Raw genomic sequence first — 19506 nt, forward strand, 5'->3', positions numbered from 1 at the left:
AAAAGGCAGCCCAAATAGATGTCAGACTCTTGACCAGCTCACGGATGTGAATAGAGATGCTAATTCACACCCAGAGAGTGGTAAATGGCGTCATATGCAAGGCCTGCCGCAGGTAAATGTGTAGAACCCATAAGTATTGTAAAATTGCTATCATTTGAACGAAAATGGTCCAACTAGTCTGGGAATCTTCTGCAGGGTTGGTATTAAGCAGTGGTTCTCAAACTTTTTGAAAAATTATGCATAACGGTCCCCTTGCAATTTTTCTGATGACTCTCGGTCCACCGAAGAAATGAAAGCAAATAGCAACGCAGTATATCAAGCATTCATCTATTGAATGACATGAGCCTGCTTGGCTTCTACCTTGGGTTATGTTTTGGATAGCTCAACCCTCAAATCACGTCTCAACATTTTGTTTTAATAGTGAGTAACGTAGAAAGAGCTGCCATCCCATTCATAAGTTGTTGTAAATGGAAGGAGCGTTTTTGAAAAATTTACACGATCAGATGCACACGCCTTCCATAAACAATACGCTCTGATTTGCGGTACTTGCCACGTTCACCAAAGTATTCGGTAGAGCGTGTTGTGATTTGGAGAAACACTGTAACTGCATGACATCAAAATTTTACTTCAAAACAAAGTGCTTCTATGTTAGGGTTAAAGCCGTCTCGCAGTCCCCCTAAAATCGCTTAGCGGACCCCAGTTTGAGAACCAGAGGTATTAAGCATCCTGAAACCTAAAGAACTAACCAGGTGTTATTATCATAGTACTCGGAGCCAAAGACTTTTACACTTGTGACAGGAATGAAAAGCAGCTCAAATACGGTGGATGTCGGACTCCTGACCAGGTCAGGTATTTGAATGAAGTTGCTAATTCATATCCATATCAGGCTTGTATTATGCAGAACGTTGTAAACAGCTACATATGCCATGCGCAGAGAATGATCAGTTAGGTATTATTCACTGCATTTAGCTAATCCTGCCCATGTCATTTTTTAATCCCAGCACATCAAAAAATGGGTGGTGGGGGTGACCGTACATTTGAACACGTATCCGCGAGTTCAATTTATACGAGGGTGTTAAAATCCATGGGTTAGTATAGGTTTAAATATCCGTAAAAAAAATTTTCATAGGTGCAATAGTATGCAGGTGCAAATGTCGTGAGTTCAAATGTAATGGAACTGGTAGTGGAAACAGCCAGTTTAATGGAGAACAAAAAATTTTGACCCGTGACATTCTTTTTCCTATATTTCGGAATTGCAGATATGCTGTTTCTCACTATCTGGTAGACAAAAGTGACCAATGAATTTGGATAAAACAGATCGGACGAACCTGTTCAAAAACTATTAGTACGGTCCGATTGTCATAACATATGGAACCTAAAGCCGGGAAGCAATTAGGCATCTCCAACATCGAGTTCTAATAAGGTTCCAAAATCAGGGTGCTATATTTTAAAGACTTCATGAAGATTCAAATTTTTAGTTTTTTCTAATTCAGAGGCAAGTCTTTCTTCAGAAAATTAGAACGCCAAACAAATGAATGTTAGCATGCTGACAGAGTTAGCATTACAGAGCGATTTACCGATGAATTCCCCATCAGCCGCTTCACAATTGCAATTTGAAAGAAATAAGATTCCTAAACTGCTGGTTCATTTCTTAAGGAAGCTATGAAGGTTGGTGACTTGGTCAAGGATATGACTATTCCAATTTGCATTGAATATCGATACACTTGGATTAGTACGGTCAATGGCAGACTTTTGTTCAATTGAATAGTGTTCCATTGAAATGTTGTTAAAATTGATTGTTGAATGAAACCACCAATCTTTAAGCTTAAAAACAAGAGATAAATTTATAGTATCGTGGTGGCCGTTAAGAAGGGATGAAGCTTCTGGAAGATTGTACAACTTGAACCTGGAAATTTATTGCTCAAATGTTCCATTATTAAGATATTTCTTAAAATTGACCAACCCCATAGATGCCTGAGAAAGTTTCTAGAGTCGATGAACTCCCAAGAAATTGTACGTCTGAGGAATACTTATTTTCTATAGAATTAGACCAGTGATTCCATGACGCAAGAATGTCCAAAATCACATTGAAATTAATTACCATAAATGAAATTGTTTTATATTAATTAAATAAGTTATATTTCCATAATGGGTAATTCATATTGGACCAAATATTTGTTCAAGGGGTGTATAAATTTCATTTTTTTTTTAGATTTACTTGCCAAATTTATTTTAAACATTGAAATTTGAAAATGTTCAGGACACCCCTCGATGCTACTTTAAAACATAGGCTTCAATTACAACAGCCAAATTGCGTTTAGCTTCCAACCTGGGTTGTATTAGGGTTGAGATTTCACAGCAGGACCGCCAAACGATAGCTCACCGAATTCCCTCGCCTTACTGAATCTATGATTTGAGAAATAACTGGTGAATGCAAGTTGAGAACGCTGAACCCTGATTTGTAATGACCAGAACCAAATTGATGTTGCTTTTTTGCACTCTGCCACTAAAAGATTGAATTCCATCAAAGCTGTTTCCTGAAGCCATTTTGGTATAGATTGATCAAGGACCTGTGGGCCACACTTGCTTAAATTGAATTGTTGTGCTGTGAATTGAGAAGTTAATTATATCCAATGAAATAATTTCATATTTAGTAAACAATGGGCAATTCATATTAGATCAAAATTCAAGATCTATAAATTTTATTTATTTGCCAAATATATTTCAGATTCAGACTATATTGATTGTTTAGAATTTAAAAATGTTTAGGACACATCCAAAATATCCAATCAATTATTAAATTTTAGCCACCCCTGAATGCTACTAACAGCTCAGGCGACAAGTAAATTATGCCAGGTTTTGCTGCCAATCAGGGTCGTTTTGAGGCTGAGATTTTACAGGACTGCCAAACGATAGCTCACCAAATTCCCTCGCCTTACTGAAATTATAATTTGAGAAATAACTGGTAATCGCAAGTTGAGAATGCTGAACCCTGATTTGTAATGACCAGAACCAAATTGATGTTGCTTGTTTGCTTTCTGCCACTAAAAGATTGAATTCCTTCAAAGCTGTTTGTTGATTGGTATAAATTGATCATGGACCTGTGGGCCACCCAGCCACACTTGCTTAAATTGAATTGTTGCGCTGTCACCACCCTATGAAGCCTTGCATTGTGGAATCGTAATTGATTGAATGCATTCCACTGGAATGAACAACCGACCGATCCATAACTGATTGGCATTGAGACTCGATTGAATATTGATTCGGTCAATGGACTGATTGATCCTTAAGGTTTGAAAAATAATACAAATAAAATTAGAATCATGAAACAACATTCACTTATAAGTATAAAAAACCTAGATTGAAAATTACACTCGCACAACCAATCAGAATCATAATTACAGTATTGTATTTCGAGTTACATAAATGGCTTCCATTTCACAAACAAATTTATGCCATTCGAATACATTAAAAAACACCCAAAAAGCTATTCTAATTGCATTTTTTTTGTGTGCAATTAGAATCATAGGCAGGGGCGAGCAGTTTGAAACCATGAGCTTGTGACATTTAAAAAAATTTACAACAAAGGTTCTGTTCATATTTACAGCATCTAGCTAACTATAAGACATTATTAAAAGCTTGTGGTGGACTGATTCGAGATGATCAGACTACGTAAAAATTCATGAACTGTTTACATAAGGCAAACAAAGTTATTTGAAAATTAAACGCATAGGAGTCTCACTTGATCAGAATCCAAGTGTTTGGTCTGAGCCGTACAATGATCATAAGCATGATGCAATGATTTCAACTATGACTTCTGGAGCGAGATCTTGAGCGTGGCGGATCAGAATGGCTTCGTGAACGACGACGTTCGTCTCTAGGCGATGGTGAACGACTCCTGCTCCGGCTTCTTTCTCTGTCATCCTCTTCAGCCTTGTCCTCTCCATCTTCATTGCGTTTGCCATCTTCATCTCCCCTCTCTGATTCTGGTCTTTCTCTGGATTTAGATTTTCTTTCATCAGATCTGGAACGAGAACGCTCAGTTGATTTCTTCTTCTTTGCTGGAGAGGCCGATCGACTGCGAGATCGTGAATGGCCATTTCGGTCTTCACGACTGCGGGACCTTTTTCTTCCCCGACTTCCGCTCCTGGAACGCTTGGACCTCGATCCAGATCGGCTGTGACTCCTTGATCTGCTGTGCGACCTTCTGCTGTTTCTGCGACTTCTACTTCGGCTTCTAGAACGAGATCTAGAACTATGTTTTCGAGCTCGACTCATGTCCCTAACAATCTTGATTCGACGTCCATTAATTTCGGTATCATCAAGCTTTTCAATAGCACTATCCATGTCGCTACGTGACGCAAACTCAACAACACCTTCATTTTTGTGAAACCTGTGAGCATCAGCGAAGGTAACTTCTCCAGCTTGACGCATGTAGTCCTTCAAGTCTTGCCAGCTTACACGTGATGATAAATTCTCAACTATGACTCTATATTCTGTGTGAGATGGTGGACCAAAATTTCCACCTCCACTATCCCTGTCACGACCACCTCTGCGTCCGCCACCGTGATCCCGACCATATCCACCATAATCTCTTCCCCTGCTCTGTGGGGCAGGGGGTGGATAGTATCCACTGATAAAGTTTCCACCCGCGCCTCTAGGTGTACCTTTGGCAATTTCAATTACAACTCTTTCGCCACACAGTTCCTTTCCGCTGAGGTCATGAACTGCGTCATCGGCGTCTCTGTAATCATCAAATTCCACGAAACAAAATCCATTTTTCATCATTATATCTCTGATACGGCCATATCCCCGAAAAAATCGTTCCACATCACTTTCCCTTGCCCTATGGCTTAGCCTACCAACATATATGCGACACGCCATCTTACAAATTCAGAATACAACTAAAAACAACCAGACAAGCGCGGAAAGCAAACCTAAACGGGACGCGAACATCGAAAATGGCGGAAGCTGGGTCTCAAAGCAGACTTCGTCACGTGTTCATTATAATATTGCCGCCAGCGAATGAGCAATCGCTGGAGGCGAAAGGGTTAATTCGCATCGGAGCAGTAACGATAAGTATATTTTAATTTCTCCCGAAAAACATACTCAATCCAATGAAAACACAAAAGTTTGCGGAAAACCTATAATAAAGTTTAAAACATGCCGAAATACAAGTGCTGGTCCACCCATCTTACACACACAAAATGTATAAATGAAAAACACGTATCATTCGGGCGTTTAACTTGTGTAACATATTTTCAGGCATAGTGAGTTCCAATACATAACTATATTTATATAAACTAAGTGGATATGATGTGGCTGTATTTATCGTTTGGGATTCTTTTACAATTTCCCTTCAGCCGCATCTAAAGCAAACCAATAACTTGATTGATGTGAACAACTGCGAATGTGTTAGGACGTTAGGTGAAAATAGTGTCAGCAAAACTAATAAATAAATTCTGAATGTCTTGGCATGGGAGTCTTTATTATGATTGAAACCCGACGTGGGTGCTGTTTTATTCTAATTTTCTTTGCACGGACCTCTTTATTGTGAATGAAAACCGACATGGGTGCTGTTTTATTTCAATTGTCTTCGCATAGACATCTTTATTGTGAATAACATCCAACGTGAGTGCTGTGTTGTAGGTGCGACATAGTTTCATTTTTTGGATGCCTGATCATTTATTCTTTCTCTTGTCCTCGGGAAATTGGAATGACAGCTAGCAACATAGTCCACATTATTCGAATCCTATTCTTTGGTTGCCCATCATTTCAAGTGCAAACTGTTCCTAACTTTTATATTCAATTTGTTTCAAGTCCACCAACTGGCACAGCCTAGGCCAGGGATAGGGAAACTACGACCCACTGAGGCAATTAAAATTTTGATTTATTTTTAAACCTAATAGAACCAAATATTCCGATTATTATTATAGAGGAGGCGACTGAAAATAAGATTCTTATTCGTGCGAGGGAAAGTGTTCTCTATTACCGTTAACAGTCTGAAACTGAGCTCATGTATCCATAATTTGTATATATGGGCAGATGTTATTCTAGAGAGTTCGCGCGAACCCGTTTAGAATGTCATGATGATCAGCGAACCCATTCCTTTTTTGACGTTAGACGATCGCAGAAAACGGGCAAATTCCACCGTAGCTGACTACTAGCGTCATATTTGGTATTCATAATTTTCGCATGATTTGTTATGTTTATGAAGCTCACTAGTGACATGCATAAATTTTCTGAAATGGAAAAACATATTGTTGGCGGGCTCGATACAAAAGACAACCTGTTATCAAAATTTTAACTCCCATCACTGCAACATGGTTTGTGCACAAAAGTTTCATGTTAGACCAACAACAAAAAACGTTTAACGCGATAATAAATCATGCTGCAATTGACAAAAAGAAATTGTCATCAAGTTGAAATCGAAACTTGGCAGAAATTAATAAAGCAGTCACCATATGAAAAATTCGTTTAGACTTTCCGGAATAGCCTCGTCCAAGTTTTCCCAAGTATTATTGGGAAATATTCTTCTAATCGGAAATAACTCTTCGTCTTGCACGAGCATCACTTTTTGTATTTTCAGTGGTTTCTGTAGACTTTGTCCAAGTGATGTGTTTTTAATCACAGAAATGACTTCGATGGAGGTATTCATGAATGTATCTGGCTGTAACCATTCCCGGACGTTTGAAGATTCTGAAATTTTGGTAACATGTAATTGGAAAATTGGTCTCCTCGGTAGGTTTTTTATACCAGTAGTTCCCAACCGCCGGTCCGCAGAAATTTTTATTTTGTTGTTTTTCTGCGTCTCAATCGCTTTACCGAAGACGAAGTTTTAAGTTGGTTTATTACGAAAATTACCTTCCGTCGTCATATTGCTGTTTGATAAGTGCGGCATTAATGGCCCGGCGACGTATTAGCGCCGAGTAATCGCTTTTTCGCTAAAACACTTTCGCTAAAACACTTTTCGCTTTTTCGATTCCGATTCATAGCGAAAGCGCTTCGTCAAATTCCGCAAGATTCAGAAACCTGAAAATCAGCATCCGTGCTTTTTTCCGTTCTGTGTGCTTTTCTTGATTAATAAGACAAAGTTACGTTAGTTCATTACGCAATTTCTCTTCCGCCGTCATATTGCTGTTTGATAGGTGCGGTGTATATGGCCCAGGCGACGTCTTCGCGCCGAGTAATCACACTTTTCGCTTTTTCGATTCCGATCCATAGCGAAAGCGCCTCGCCGAATCTCGCAAGATTCAGAAACCTGAAAATCAGCATGCGTGCTTTTTCCGTTCTGCATGCTTTTCTTGATTAATATTACCATCCAAATAAAAGGTTATGATTATTTTATTGTTTAGACCAGAAAACTGTCACGAACAGTATAATATTCCAGAGCTTCGCCTTGACACCCAGCGAGATATGACTTGTTGCGACCCTGCAGGTGGTCACGAGACGCGCAATTAACGCATAGTCCGCTGAGATCTTTTCCAGGTGATGCACAGCAGGATTTTGAGCCTGGTACCAAGTTAGCAACGACCCCATCATTGTAAATAAATTATTTGGGTCTGAAGTGTCGATCAACCGCAGTGGGATTGATATGATGAACCCGTTGAAACCTCTACCTTACAGTCCAGATTTATAAAAGAATCATTGTCACAGTTCATTCTTAAGCTCATTTCATAGCGAATACCCATCGCTAAGCAATCAAACTGTTGTCCGAACTTTCAACCGTTACTTCCAGCTTTAATTGAAACGAAATAAAATAAATCGACCGTGAGCCGCTGCTGAGCTACGTGCTGCAAAACCCTTTTTAGATGCCTCGTTTGTAATCCTGTATTGGAAACGAAACAGTAGCAAAATTCTCCCCGAAGTTGGAGTTAACTGTGTTTGTACATGATTAGGCATGTACATGTTTTTTTTAATATTTTATATGTGAGATGTGTACCTTATTCAGGCATAAGGGGTACCCGGTACTGCACTTTATTACGCAAATATATGTTATTATTCTCTGTTCCACTCATTTCAATTTTTGCCGGTCCGCGAGTACATTTCATTTAATTTTACCGGTCCGCCAGGGTAGGAAGGTTGGGAACCACTGTTTTATATAGACTCGTATTCGCGCCTTCCTCCAACGGGTGTCTAAGGAGATACTATTTTCGGAAGGACTCGACATTGCCTACCCAATTTATTACACTCTGAGTGTGATGGTGAGCATGGGAATATGAACTTGTATTCGAAATAAAGATAAAATGCTTCAAATCTCATCGAATTTGTTGAAGCCGGTGACCGTACATTTGAACCCATGTGTATGTCCGCGGGTTCAATCTATATGCGGGTGCTAAAACTCATGGGTTAGGGTTAGTATGGGTTCAAATAACCGTAAAACAAAAAAAATTTTCATAGGTGCAATTGTCATGGGTTCAAATGTACGTGGGTTCAAATTTAATGGAACCGTTGCAGCTAAAAGTGCTAAAATTCAATGGTAAACCGCCATTATAATTTAACGTTAAAAAATCAAGTACCGATTCCAATTAGTTCTGTTTAAGGTAAAAATAGGTCATGGTTTCCAATATGATCAGAAGGTTTGATCAGTTCCGCCGCAATATTGCTCACAGAAAAAAAATTATGAAACTATATCCAAAATATAAATCACGGCTATCATTACGCTCAAGCACGATACATTTTAAGTAAAGTAAATTAAAAATAAATCATCAAATTGCATAAAAATCGCAACTGCTCAGGCAACAAAGGCAGAAACATTTACCTTGATTAAAAACTTGACTGCTTTTGAATGGCAGAGCTGCTTGAGGGCTTTTGTTTGTTGGTATAGGAGACACGATTCGGCTTATTGTGTTCGTGCGTTTTGCCTCCAAAGGTGGAAATGTACAATCCCCACCAGCAGATTGACAAATATCGATTAAATTTTTTCCGTTGTATGAAACCTATGTGACAAAGATCACGTTAATACTAAAATTTAGATAAATAAAACAGGTTTAAAATTTCACCTTAAATTTGGTAACGCACACTCGCTCGCTCTGAAGCAAAAGCGGTCATTTGAATGAAACTGAACAAAGTTACGGACACAACCACTATAGAGTTGTATGAGACCTACGTGGCAAATATCGCGTCAATATTAAAATTTATATTAATAGAACAGGTTTAAAATATTTTATTCCGTTTGGTCATTTATACTCGCTCGCTCAAAAGCGGAAAAGGTGTTTTTTGAACGAAGTTACTGAGGTGCTGAGAGTATCTGAAAAAATAAAGAAATATAGCGGTGGTTTTACCAATTTATACGATTTTTGTCGACTTGGTGCTTGCTTTTGTCCAGTGATAGCTTTCAACCAGTTCATTGGACTGGGAAATACTTCACCGCCAGCACCTTGAAGACTACCGTTCTGCAGCAGAGAAGCCTTGTATACTCTGACCTGGGATAACAAAAAAAATGAATAAAAATTTATGTAAAAGTGTACGGACCAACGAATTTAGAAAAAACATACTGCTCTTGGTGCAAGCTCGAGAAACCGAGACGATGAAAATCAACTAAATGAGTTTTGAAAAGCAGTTCAGTATACTTTTATCAAAAAAAAAAAAACAGACAATAATATATATTTGCATCTATTATCATACCTGTCCCTTATATTGCAGAACATCACGTCCGGGTCGAATGATTTCCTTTCTCATCATTTCCGGTACATCCATCAATTCAGCGCTGCTGGTAGGCAACTCAGAATGAAATGCGGGAATGGTGGTTTCTTGCTGAAATGCTTTCTGCGATACCGTTATTGGAACAGTGACAATAGCTTTTGGAGTGCGGCTCAGTAAAGACATTAAATCGGGCTTTTCCAAAGCTTCGCTGTTATGGTTGTGCTGTGCCGCACTGTAAGGCGGCTTTGTAGACAGTTGGCTCGCTTTCTGAATCGGCATGGTAACCTGGGTTCAAAAAATGAAATTTGTACCTGAAACTTCTAAACAAAAAGTTAGCTGAACAAAAAAAAAAGTTAGCCGAGTTTTCGCTCCTCATATAATCGAAATAGTGAATTATGCAACCTTTAGTTTGCTTATATGCATTAATAAATATGAATCTTATATATTATAAGAGTGAATAAATATGCGTATTCTTTGTATTCGGCTATTGCGTTTATATGGCGTGATTTCCTGGTTTAAGAGACAAAAATATTTACCCTTGTTTGAGGCTGAAGAGCAATTTGAGTTCTGGACATGGAGGGCGTCTTATCTGCGCTTGATATCCATGATTCCAAAGAGGGAGAGTCAACTTCCTAATGGAAAAAGGATTACAGAACAGGTATATACAAGGGTGGTCGCTGTAACAGAAACTTTGTCAAACATTTTTCCAAGTCGGATTTTAATAATCACTCTCTTTTCAAAGTCTGAAAGCTGTTTCCTTCCTTCTTTCATGATGTGCGTGTTAAAATAGAAATCAAAAAGAACCCAAAACAACCTAAAGGGGATAAAAACGTATTGAAAAAGTAATGAGTAAGCACGCATATTATTCGTGATCTCATCTGACCTTCGGATTTTCTGCTTTTCTAGCGAACACACCTTGTATTTATAATAAGCGGCTAATTAATATACTTATAACAAAAACGTTACCATATTATCATCGGTATGTACTTGTTTGGGTACACGAGTTTGAATTACGGAGATTTTATTTGTAGACAGTGAAGGGTTAATCAATACTGGGTTCTTCCCGCTTTTACGTTGTAGAAATGACGATGTTACAATGTTACTTGTCCGAAGAGAATCTATTAAAACAAATACACACACTATGACATACGTTTGTACCATACCGTGTGTGAATCCGAGGAATCCTATTGTGGATAAAATTTTCCTGCCGAAATTGGTTCAAGGAGCCCCGTTGACGAACTCGTTTCCGATGGTAATTATGCATAATGCGATTTTATTTTGCGATTTACAGTATGTAAGAAAGAGTTAACATAACATTATTTATCCGTTGCGTGTTTTCGTTTAGATTTGTAAATCAGCATTACGCGCTACGCGTCGTCCAGAACGTCCGCACAAGATAAGGGTCGCATAGACGAACTTTGAAAATAAACGCAGTTTTCAATCTTAGTATTCAGATGTCGAAAACTTGGGCTGTGGATTGGGTCTCCATGTCGATTTCGTCCATAAATCGTAATTTAGAAAAGGCCGCCCGGTGTTACGTCGAGCAGTGGCTGTGCCGAACCGTCTGACGCATGAACTTTACAGATAACGCAGGGATGCAGCCAGGATTTTGAAAAGGGGGGTATCAAAATAAAAAGTTTCCATACAACGCTTCTGAAAGAGTGGCGGCGATTATGTCACTCGTTAAAAGAGCCAACTTTTTCAGTAGATGGGATTTTCTGTTGCGTTAAGTATTCAATGATCGACACGAGCATTTAAAATATCTTGCGGAATTAATTTAATTGGGTTCAACGTAATTTGCGGTTGGGTCCACTTACGCCAAAATAAAAACATCACTATATATACTCTAATACGTTGTGGTCCAAACTGCGGCCCGCCGACACATTCCGTGCGGCCCGCAGAACAAATTTTAGCGTACACTACTAAACCATTGGCAGATATTTGTATTTATTAGCAGAAAAATTTTGATTCATTTTTCAACTATTCCAACTAGGAATAGTCTTTTTCCTGATCCCGATGTCGGGATTGATTTTTGTTATTAAAATCACGGAATTTCATTGTTGAATCTATAAACGTCAAGACGGTGGCTATATGGGAATGACGTCCTGTGATCGGTAAAAGGAGAATGAATTGTTTTGTGCAGACAGGACCAAGCCGATGAGATGAGCTCGCGTCAAGTAATTCCTCATTTGAAGAGACGTTTTGTGCCTTTATTTTAGTCAAAACACTCCTCTATTTTCAAGAGTTGGCCATGTGACAGCAGTGACGAACCGCAGAGCTGATTTAGCGCCGCGCGATCCATTATTTCATTATCTGGGTCCGAGGTCCCAACTTAGACGGACTTGGTTGTTTTTTGACGGTGGCACTAGGCCTGATCACGATACAAGTAATAAATTCATTACACAATGAGTGTAGAAAAAAGGTGCCGAAGTACACTGAGAGTAAACGTATTTCCTCACTCCACAACAACGTTATACCACCGTGTCTGATGTGTTTTCAAGTAATATCCGTCATAAGAATATATATAATTTTAATTAATATTATAATTACAAAAACAAACACGAAAAGTTATTGAAAATAACCACGATATTTCTCGAGAAACAATTTTAAAATAACTAAAGGCTATATATAGTTTCCTTGAAAAACTGATTAAAACGATAAACTCTCATTCCCAAAGATATTTGAGGTGAGTAAATTTGCGATGTTTTGATCACTTTGGGATTTTCTCCGAATGCGGACCGCGAGACCTCCTCAAAAGTTTTTGCGGCCCTTCGACCTCAAAACCTTGGACCACCCTGTCCTAATATACTACTGCAATCTGCGGTCAAAAATGCGCGGTAAACTGCCCGATTATGATTAGTTCTCATTCGTATTTTTGCGATCTTGCGAATTCGTCAAATTTACGCTTTTCTTGCAAAATAATCCTTCACTTAGCATTATTTTTAAAATATCGCCGTTGGAAAAATCTATTTCATTGATTTATTTTAGTAAAATGAAAAATTTGATAAACATACTTTAGGCTGGTTAGCCCTATATATCATCATAATCCGAGAATAGTCAAGTGCGGCCCCGACGGCAATTTAAAAATGAATAAGACGATACATCGCACGCAAAATATTTTCCACAATAGCTTCCAACGTTTTATATCTAACATAATGTATGTTGTAAGTACGCGAAATTTTTCGATTAGCAATGTTAAATATTGCGGTTCCAATCTGTCGCGGCGCTCCTAAAATAAAATGTGTGTTTTTTTTCGTTTTATTTTTAGTATTTTATACCACTGTTTTTCATCCTTAGTATTCACTCCCTTATTTAGTCGAAAATTTGAGTTGTGAATTCATTGCTAAACTAATTATCTTTAACTTCTTTTTGCCGATGATCGCACTATAACGACTTGTTCACACTGGGTGCACAGTTCCGGATGAGAAAAAAACAAATCATTGACTTTCTCGTGGCACAAATCCTATACATATGTGCAGAGAGATACTTGTGAGATAAGCAGGACGTGCGGAAATATATTTTACCGACATAATACATGGCTAATATGATAATGTTACGTTGACTAAAACAATCGAGGTGCTAATATTAATTCAAAAAAGTTGTAATTTTAGGGGTTTTGAAACTACTGATATGATTGAGATAAAGTAATGGTACATCATTGTTTAGGCTCTGTTAATTTATTTAAACGATTTTCTAAATGCTTTCCAGTGTAACCCTGGACTGGTTCAGTACTTGGATATGGACATCCCTGCTGCGGATTCACGCTTTTACTTATCTTCAACGTCTCGTCTCCGATGATCGCGTAATAACGCGCTTTCATCACGGGACGCACAATTTGGCGAAGAAAAAAAATAATAATCGATCTCCTCGGGTTCAAGACAGATGCGTCGACAGATATTTGTGAGATAGATACGAATTTGCGTAAGCATATTGAAATAATCACAGCTTAAAGAATATCGTCAACACGACGAAAGCAATTAGCGATTTTCCGTATACCGTAACTAAATTAGCAATGTGAAAATCGCGCGCATTAGGAGGAGCGACCTTTCCGGTCTCCACCTGTCTCACTGCGCCACTAATTGCGACTCTAATATCATAGTGTAAAATAAGTAAAGAACCAAGCAAAATATTATTAAATTACATCGTCTATTTTCATACCATTTTCATTAAATGCATTCATTTCTTCTTTTTTTACTTCGTTCTGTATGTACAATGTGTATTTCTAATATGGTGATAAAATAAACTACTGGTTACCTCCACTGAATGCTTCGTCAATATTTTGAGTTGCCTCAGTATCTACACCCTGACTTTCTTCAAAAATATCTGTCATATCAACATCAAATCCTGCATGCGGTATGGCCTCGATCGAATTCGTTTCCAGTATAGGTGGCTTTTTTATTTCTTCATCAACTGTTTCTTGTTGTTCTGGTTTGCTCTGCACGGCTTCCTTGAATGGGATATGAAATTTTACCGTCTTTTTCTGAGCTGCAACAGATAAACGATATTTCAAAAACATTTAAAACAATATGCCATATCAATTTTAAAACCCAAATGTTAAACTTAAAATGGTCAAAATAGAGCTATTTTAGAAGACAGTGTGTAAAAAAATTATGAATTCGTTTTCTCGAATAATTGAAACAAAATTTCAAATCAATTTTAAAACTCAGCTATTGTTTCCTTCACATGCCAGATCTGAAGTTGAGATTTTCAGTATAGACGGTGGCAAGCATTTCTGTTGCGCGAGACCTCTGAAAAATACACCCTCTGTTATTCAATACAAAAATTCGCAAATAAGCACAAAAATTTATTCAAGTTGCTGTGAAAAATACAAACCTGCTATCTTTTGGTAGCATAGAACTATCCATGAGTGATTGACTACTCTCTATTTCTTGTGTGTGGTTCATCTTCTGTCGCTAAAATATGAATGAAAGAAATCGCAAACAAAAAATTTACTGTGAAGAAGACATTTTTAATAACAATCTTATGTTATGCTAATATAACATCGTAACCAGCACAGTAACATTATTGACAGAATGGCAAATAATTGTACGTCAACTTTATAATAAATGAAATACCTTCATAAATTCGGTAATACTTTTCGACAAGCTCTTTTTTAGGTGGACAACTGCAACAAGTTTCCGGTGACATTTTGTGAGACTATGCAAGCGTTCATTGTCGATTTCTTTCCCACTGCTAAGTGACAATGTATTTCTTTATTATTTGCGATAATAAAATTTAAAAAAAACATAGCGAGAATTACTTACTTTTTTATCGTCACCAAATCTTCTTTCTCTGATTTATTGGCAATAACAATTTCGACAATTTTTCGTTGTAATTTCGAATCTTTTTTCACAAGTTTAGCTTCTACAATTTGAAAAAAAGAGGCACATATACTAATTTTAAGCGGAGTTTTTGTTGTATATTATGTATTTGGTACTCCCGAAGTATGTGAACCAAGATGGCGGGCACCGGAACGTAGGGTTAGGCCATAGTTTTATTCTGATTTTCCTTATTTTAGTTCTATTATGGGTTCGGGGACTAGCCCAGTAGTTTTTGTACCTGAAATTATGGCCTAACCCTAACCTGGTACACATACTACGTTCCGGTGTCCGCCATCTCGGTTCACATACTTCGGGGGTACCATGTATTTGGTATTAAATGCATTTCGTGCTTATATATATATAGTGGTGGCATTTAAAATGTTAAGAACAGTTTGTCTGTTGATGTACTAACAACAGGTTTCCTCATTTTCAGGAAACTTTGCCGATCCAAAAACAAAAACAACTTCGCTGATCACAACGACATTTCAAGAACATGTTCGCACGGGACTACTGTATAGATACAGGCTGTGGTGGGATTCAGCCGGTTTGCACCGGTTCTATAGAACCGTCTCAAGGAATTTTATGAGATCAGCGAACCGGTTAGCATTACTGAAAAAACATGGCTTTTTGTAACAGAACCGGCTGAAAAATATGTGATGAAGAACCGGCTGACAATAGATTGAATTCCACCACTGGTGTCCATAAAGTTACAATTTCAATTTTGTTAACATTTAACTGATTAAATGTTTTCACTTGTTTTTACATCTGTGAGGGCTGAAACAATATATGGTATCGATAAAATAAATTCCCTTTGCAATTTTAAAATTCTTTAGGACTTTATGAACACCCTATATATATCAAATATATAAAACATGTGAGCAAAACAATTAAATCCGATCAAATAATCTGAGGAGACTCAAAAATGATTCAACATTGATATAAATATTTACGACAAGGTCTATCCGACGCCGATCCATTTACGAGCGCTCCAGAAGAAAGTATGGAGGTAACTAATAAGGTTCGCCTACGTTACACCAAGTTGTGTGGCTTGGCTAACACAGACAATACCCTAATTCGTAATCGAAATGAAATAAGGAAAATCTGAATAAAATTATGGCCTAACCCTGTAACCTGGTACACACACTACGGGAGTACCAATTTACGCAACCGAATTTGGGTTGAAAGATTTCGTGCCTGACCGCCAATTGCCAAGTCTTACTCCAAAGGTCCTTTTAACTATGTAGTCAGAGCTAGACTCGACGTAAATACCAGAAACTAAATGCGGAGAAATCCATAACACATAAGCATACAACCTGTAATTGATCCTTTTTCAGTCTTTCCTGATAATTTCTTTATCTTTTTCTCGATATTTTCCAGTTTCTCAATTGCGCCGTCGTAACGTGATTTCCAATCAAGCTTTGTAACCGGTGGACCGCCTTTTCTAAAAAAAGAGGTTATCAACCGCGGTGTGGGGGTGATTGTGTCACAAAAAAACTTATAAATATCGTACGAAGGTTTCTGTTGCTGTGAGTCTTCGTGTATACGATCTTTCTCATTTATCTCTTGGTTTCTTTCATTTATTTCATCTTGTTCCGTTTTCTCATCGCCTTAACATTTGACAGACCAGAATGATTTGATGGGATACAGAATAAAATTAAATTTGAAGAAATCACGACGACATAAAATTTCAAATACCCGCTTCGTCCATTGTTGTCGATTGTGTGTCCATGACTACGCCATCAAATTCATCACAATTTGAACAATTCGGCAAAATTGGTATTACTTCCTAAATGCATAACATGTATGACTAGGATTAAAATAGAATAGGATTCCCATAATCATCCCGAGGGAGAGGAAAGTTAAGAGGCGGCTTAATAATATCGCGAACCACGGCCTCTCGACCGGTTACCAGTCCATGTCGGGTATTGGATTTGTTATACAGGTATTTGTTTTCAGATGCATGGACTTGATGGTGGAGGAAGCCGTAACCGACCTGCGGTTACGTGAACCACCCTACGGCGTCATGGAGTCCAGCAATCCTCTCGCACATAACTATCCCCGCATGAGATTCGAACCTGCGAACCCACGCAGGGTAATCAAAGGGGCGCTCCGGAAGTATTCGTACCAAGATAACGCACAACCTGAACAACTCTTACCCTGTACACATACTATGTTCAGGTTGTGCGCCATCCTAGTACGAATACCTAGGGAGCACCATCAATGGTGAGCAGCGAGCGTATTCCTATGCTTAGCACGATGTGCCCACCGCTGAGCCGACTATGACGAAAGAATAATTTGTAAATTTGCTGAGAAAAAAATAGTGTAACTTTTTAGCTCGTTTAACACCTAGCATTTTTACCGATTCCCCATCATTTGTTCCTGACGACAAATGAGTTTCCTGACTGTCGGTAACGCCTTCATCTCTCTCCATTGCACTTGTACTTTGTGGAGTATTTCTTTTTGTGAACCTTTGTAAAAAACGCAAAACGTAACAGTAAAAATGGGCAATTTTGGATTAAATGCGATAGATAAGACATTCTAACTTTGGTTCATGAGCAAAGGCCGTTACTGTTTTATCTCTAAATCGTGGACCACAAAAATAAATGACACTTACAAGCAGGGGCGGATTAAGCCTCTTTGGTGCCCTAAGCACTGAAGACTTTGGTGCCCCCTCATGTGTAGTTTAATTATAAAAACAATTAACCACAAAAGTGTATTATCCATTAAATATAATCACAACCAACAGTAAATAAAACAACTTTTACGAACATTTTTAGGTTTTTTAACTGTTATATATATCCGACATATATATATCGGCAAACACGCAATATCGGGCCGATATATCGGTTGAGCTCTAATCCTGAGGGAGTGTGACAATAAAGATTCATGCCTCTAGTCTCAACGTAAATCGAAATACCAAAGCATACAATTCACAACTGTAGTTTGAAATTTTACCGATACCTAGTAGTCTACCTCGGGGTGGTTCGAGGTTGCTAGGTTGAAGGACCGCAAAAACTTTTGAGGAGGTCTCGCTGGCCGCAAGTCGGAGAAAAACCAAAAGTGATCGAAAAATCGCGAGTTTACTTACTTTAAATTTAATAAACAACGAGAGTTTACCGTTCTAATGAGACTATTATTATGTTGCATGGATGGCGTTCTTTTGAAGAAGATATATAAAGCCTTCAGTTATTTTAAAGTTAATTCCCGAGAATTACCGCTGTAGTTTGCGCATCTCGCGTTTAATGTCGCTTCAAATTATATTCTTTCGTGACAGATATTACTTGAAATCAAACCAGACACGGGGTGATGGGCAAGGAAATACGTTTCCGCCGTGTTTTCCTTATGTCACCTTTCTTGCGACACTCATTTTATTACGAATTGTTATATTAGGTAATTTAAAAACTTGCAGCGTGAGCAAGCTTAGTGCCATCGTCTAATATCAACCAAGTCCATTCCGAAGTGTTTTTACTAAAATAAAGGCATAAAGCGTTAGAAAAAGGGTTCGAATCTCGGGATCCCAACCCCAGTTGGAATAGCTAAAAAAACTCAAAAACGTTCCTCCATTAGATACAAATATACGCTAAAATTGTTCTGTGAGCCACACGGAATGTATCAGCATGACAGGGTGCTGATCAGGGACCTTATCAAAAAAATCTCGACTTCGCTGACCACTAAATCGTTGAAATGCGATCGTGGAACCGCCACATAGTGTAAATAGTTCATTGGTCCAATTGTTGAAAAGGAAAGAATTTTTTTCAAAACAAAAATGCAGCAACAAGGAGAATACTAGGAAGAAAAAACAACAACAATTTAAGAAAACGACTCATAGGCCCATTTCGTGTCTAATAAATAAGTTTCAGTGTTTATTTTTAATAAAGAATGATGATACTTGAAGACGAAAAATAAGCGAACATTTTGAAGTTTGGGTCGCCTGGTGAACTTGTAATATTTTAATAAACACCGATAAACTATATATAATTCTGCTCTAAAATTTCTGCGGCGCCCCTCTTTGCTTGGTGCCCTAAGCATGTGCTTATATTGTTTAATGGTTAATCCGGCGCTGCTTACAAGGCGAAATATATTAAAATTGCACCGGCAATTGCAGTAAAAGCACGTTGTCTAAGTCGCTCTGCTGGTGCAGCGGGTATCATGTTCCCGATATTTTTTACATTTTATGTACAACATCCCACTGCTTCAAAACATGTAGTTTTAAATTCAATCAGATAGTCTAGTACCGGTAGCGTAACCAGCAAAAGGAGGTCAACTTACATGTCTGCTAAATTTCCAAGAAGATTTGGTGACATTGCGGCTACGGTTGTGGATCCCGAATCGGGTATTTCATTTCCCGATTGACTCGCTGCCGACACATCAACAAATTCTTCCATATTATTTACTCCAAAAATTATCTATTTGACTTGGATTAATTGAGAACCAGCCGTCGTGACTTCTGTTGTCTGTCTTCGCCGTCCTACCTCATCGGTGTGGCCAGTTCAGAATTCACTAAGCAAGTGATTTTTGAGTAAATATTTATTTTCGTAAA

At 38.1% G+C, this 19506-nt stretch overlaps 3 protein-coding genes across 3 annotated transcripts; all 3 read right to left on the reverse strand.

The window, feature by feature from the left end:
• Positions 1-3234: 3234 nt before the first annotated feature.
• Positions 3235-4962, reverse strand: LOC120346829 (serine/arginine-rich splicing factor 5-like). The gene has a single exon (XM_039416666.2). The coding sequence runs from the start codon at positions 4882-4884 to the stop codon at positions 3805-3807; it is 1080 nt and encodes a 359-aa protein (XP_039272600.2). The 5' UTR covers positions 4885-4962; the 3' UTR covers positions 3235-3804.
• Positions 4963-5085: 123 nt separating this feature from the next.
• LOC120346083 (uncharacterized) lies at positions 5086-10385 on the reverse strand. The gene is made up of 5 exons (XM_039415731.2): positions 10182-10385; positions 9628-9930; positions 9285-9425; positions 8762-8939; positions 5086-6699 (listed from the first exon to the last, which is right to left on the reverse strand). The coding sequence occupies exons 1-5, from the start codon at positions 10218-10220 to the stop codon at positions 6458-6460; spliced, it is 903 nt and encodes a 300-aa protein (XP_039271665.2). The 5' UTR covers positions 10221-10385; the 3' UTR covers positions 5086-6457.
• Positions 10386-10593: 208 nt separating this feature from the next.
• LOC120345651 (uncharacterized) lies at positions 10594-19444 on the reverse strand. The gene is made up of 11 exons (XM_039415180.2): positions 19236-19444; positions 17326-17434; positions 16662-16752; positions 16477-16573; positions 16280-16407; positions 14910-15009; positions 14721-14838; positions 14479-14558; positions 14329-14393; positions 13900-14130; positions 10594-10763 (listed from the first exon to the last, which is right to left on the reverse strand). The coding sequence occupies exons 1-11, from the start codon at positions 19349-19351 to the stop codon at positions 10594-10596; spliced, it is 1305 nt and encodes a 434-aa protein (XP_039271114.2). The 5' UTR covers positions 19352-19444.
• Between the last annotated feature and the right edge of the window lie 62 nt (positions 19445-19506).

The sequence above is a fragment of the Styela clava genome, chromosome 8, assembly GCF_964204865.1.
Source record: "Styela clava chromosome 8, kaStyClav1.hap1.2, whole genome shotgun sequence".
NCBI classification, from domain to species: Eukaryota; Metazoa; Chordata; class Ascidiacea; order Stolidobranchia; family Styelidae; genus Styela; species Styela clava.

Bases quoted from the DNA above. Each gene is read 5' to 3' on its own strand.
- LOC120346083 (XM_039415731.2), bottom strand. From the start codon at position 10,220: ATGTCCAGAACTCAAATTGCTCTTCAGCCTCAAACAAGG. The intron at 9,931-10,181 runs GTAAATATTTTT...TTTTGAACCCAG, and splicing joins CTCTTCAGCCTCAAACAAGG to GTTACCATGCCGATTCAGAA. The intron at 9,426-9,627 runs GTATGATAATAG...TTGTTATCCCAG, and splicing joins TTCTGCAATATAAGGGACAG to GTCAGAGTATACAAGGCTTC.
- LOC120346829 (XM_039416666.2), bottom strand. From the start codon at position 4,884: ATGGCGTGTCGCATATATGTTGGTAGGCTAAGCCATAGGGCAAGGGAA.
- LOC120345651 (XM_039415180.2), bottom strand. From the start codon at position 19,351: ATGGAAGAATTTGTTGATGTGTCGGCAGCGAGTCAATCGGGAAATGAA. The intron at 16,408-16,476 runs GTACGATATTTA...CTCTTTTTTTAG, and splicing joins TCACAGCAACAGAAACCTTC to AAAAGGCGGTCCACCGGTTA. The intron at 14,839-14,909 runs GTAAGTAATTCT...ATTGTCACTTAG, and splicing joins GATTTGGTGACGATAAAAAA to CAGTGGGAAAGAAATCGACA.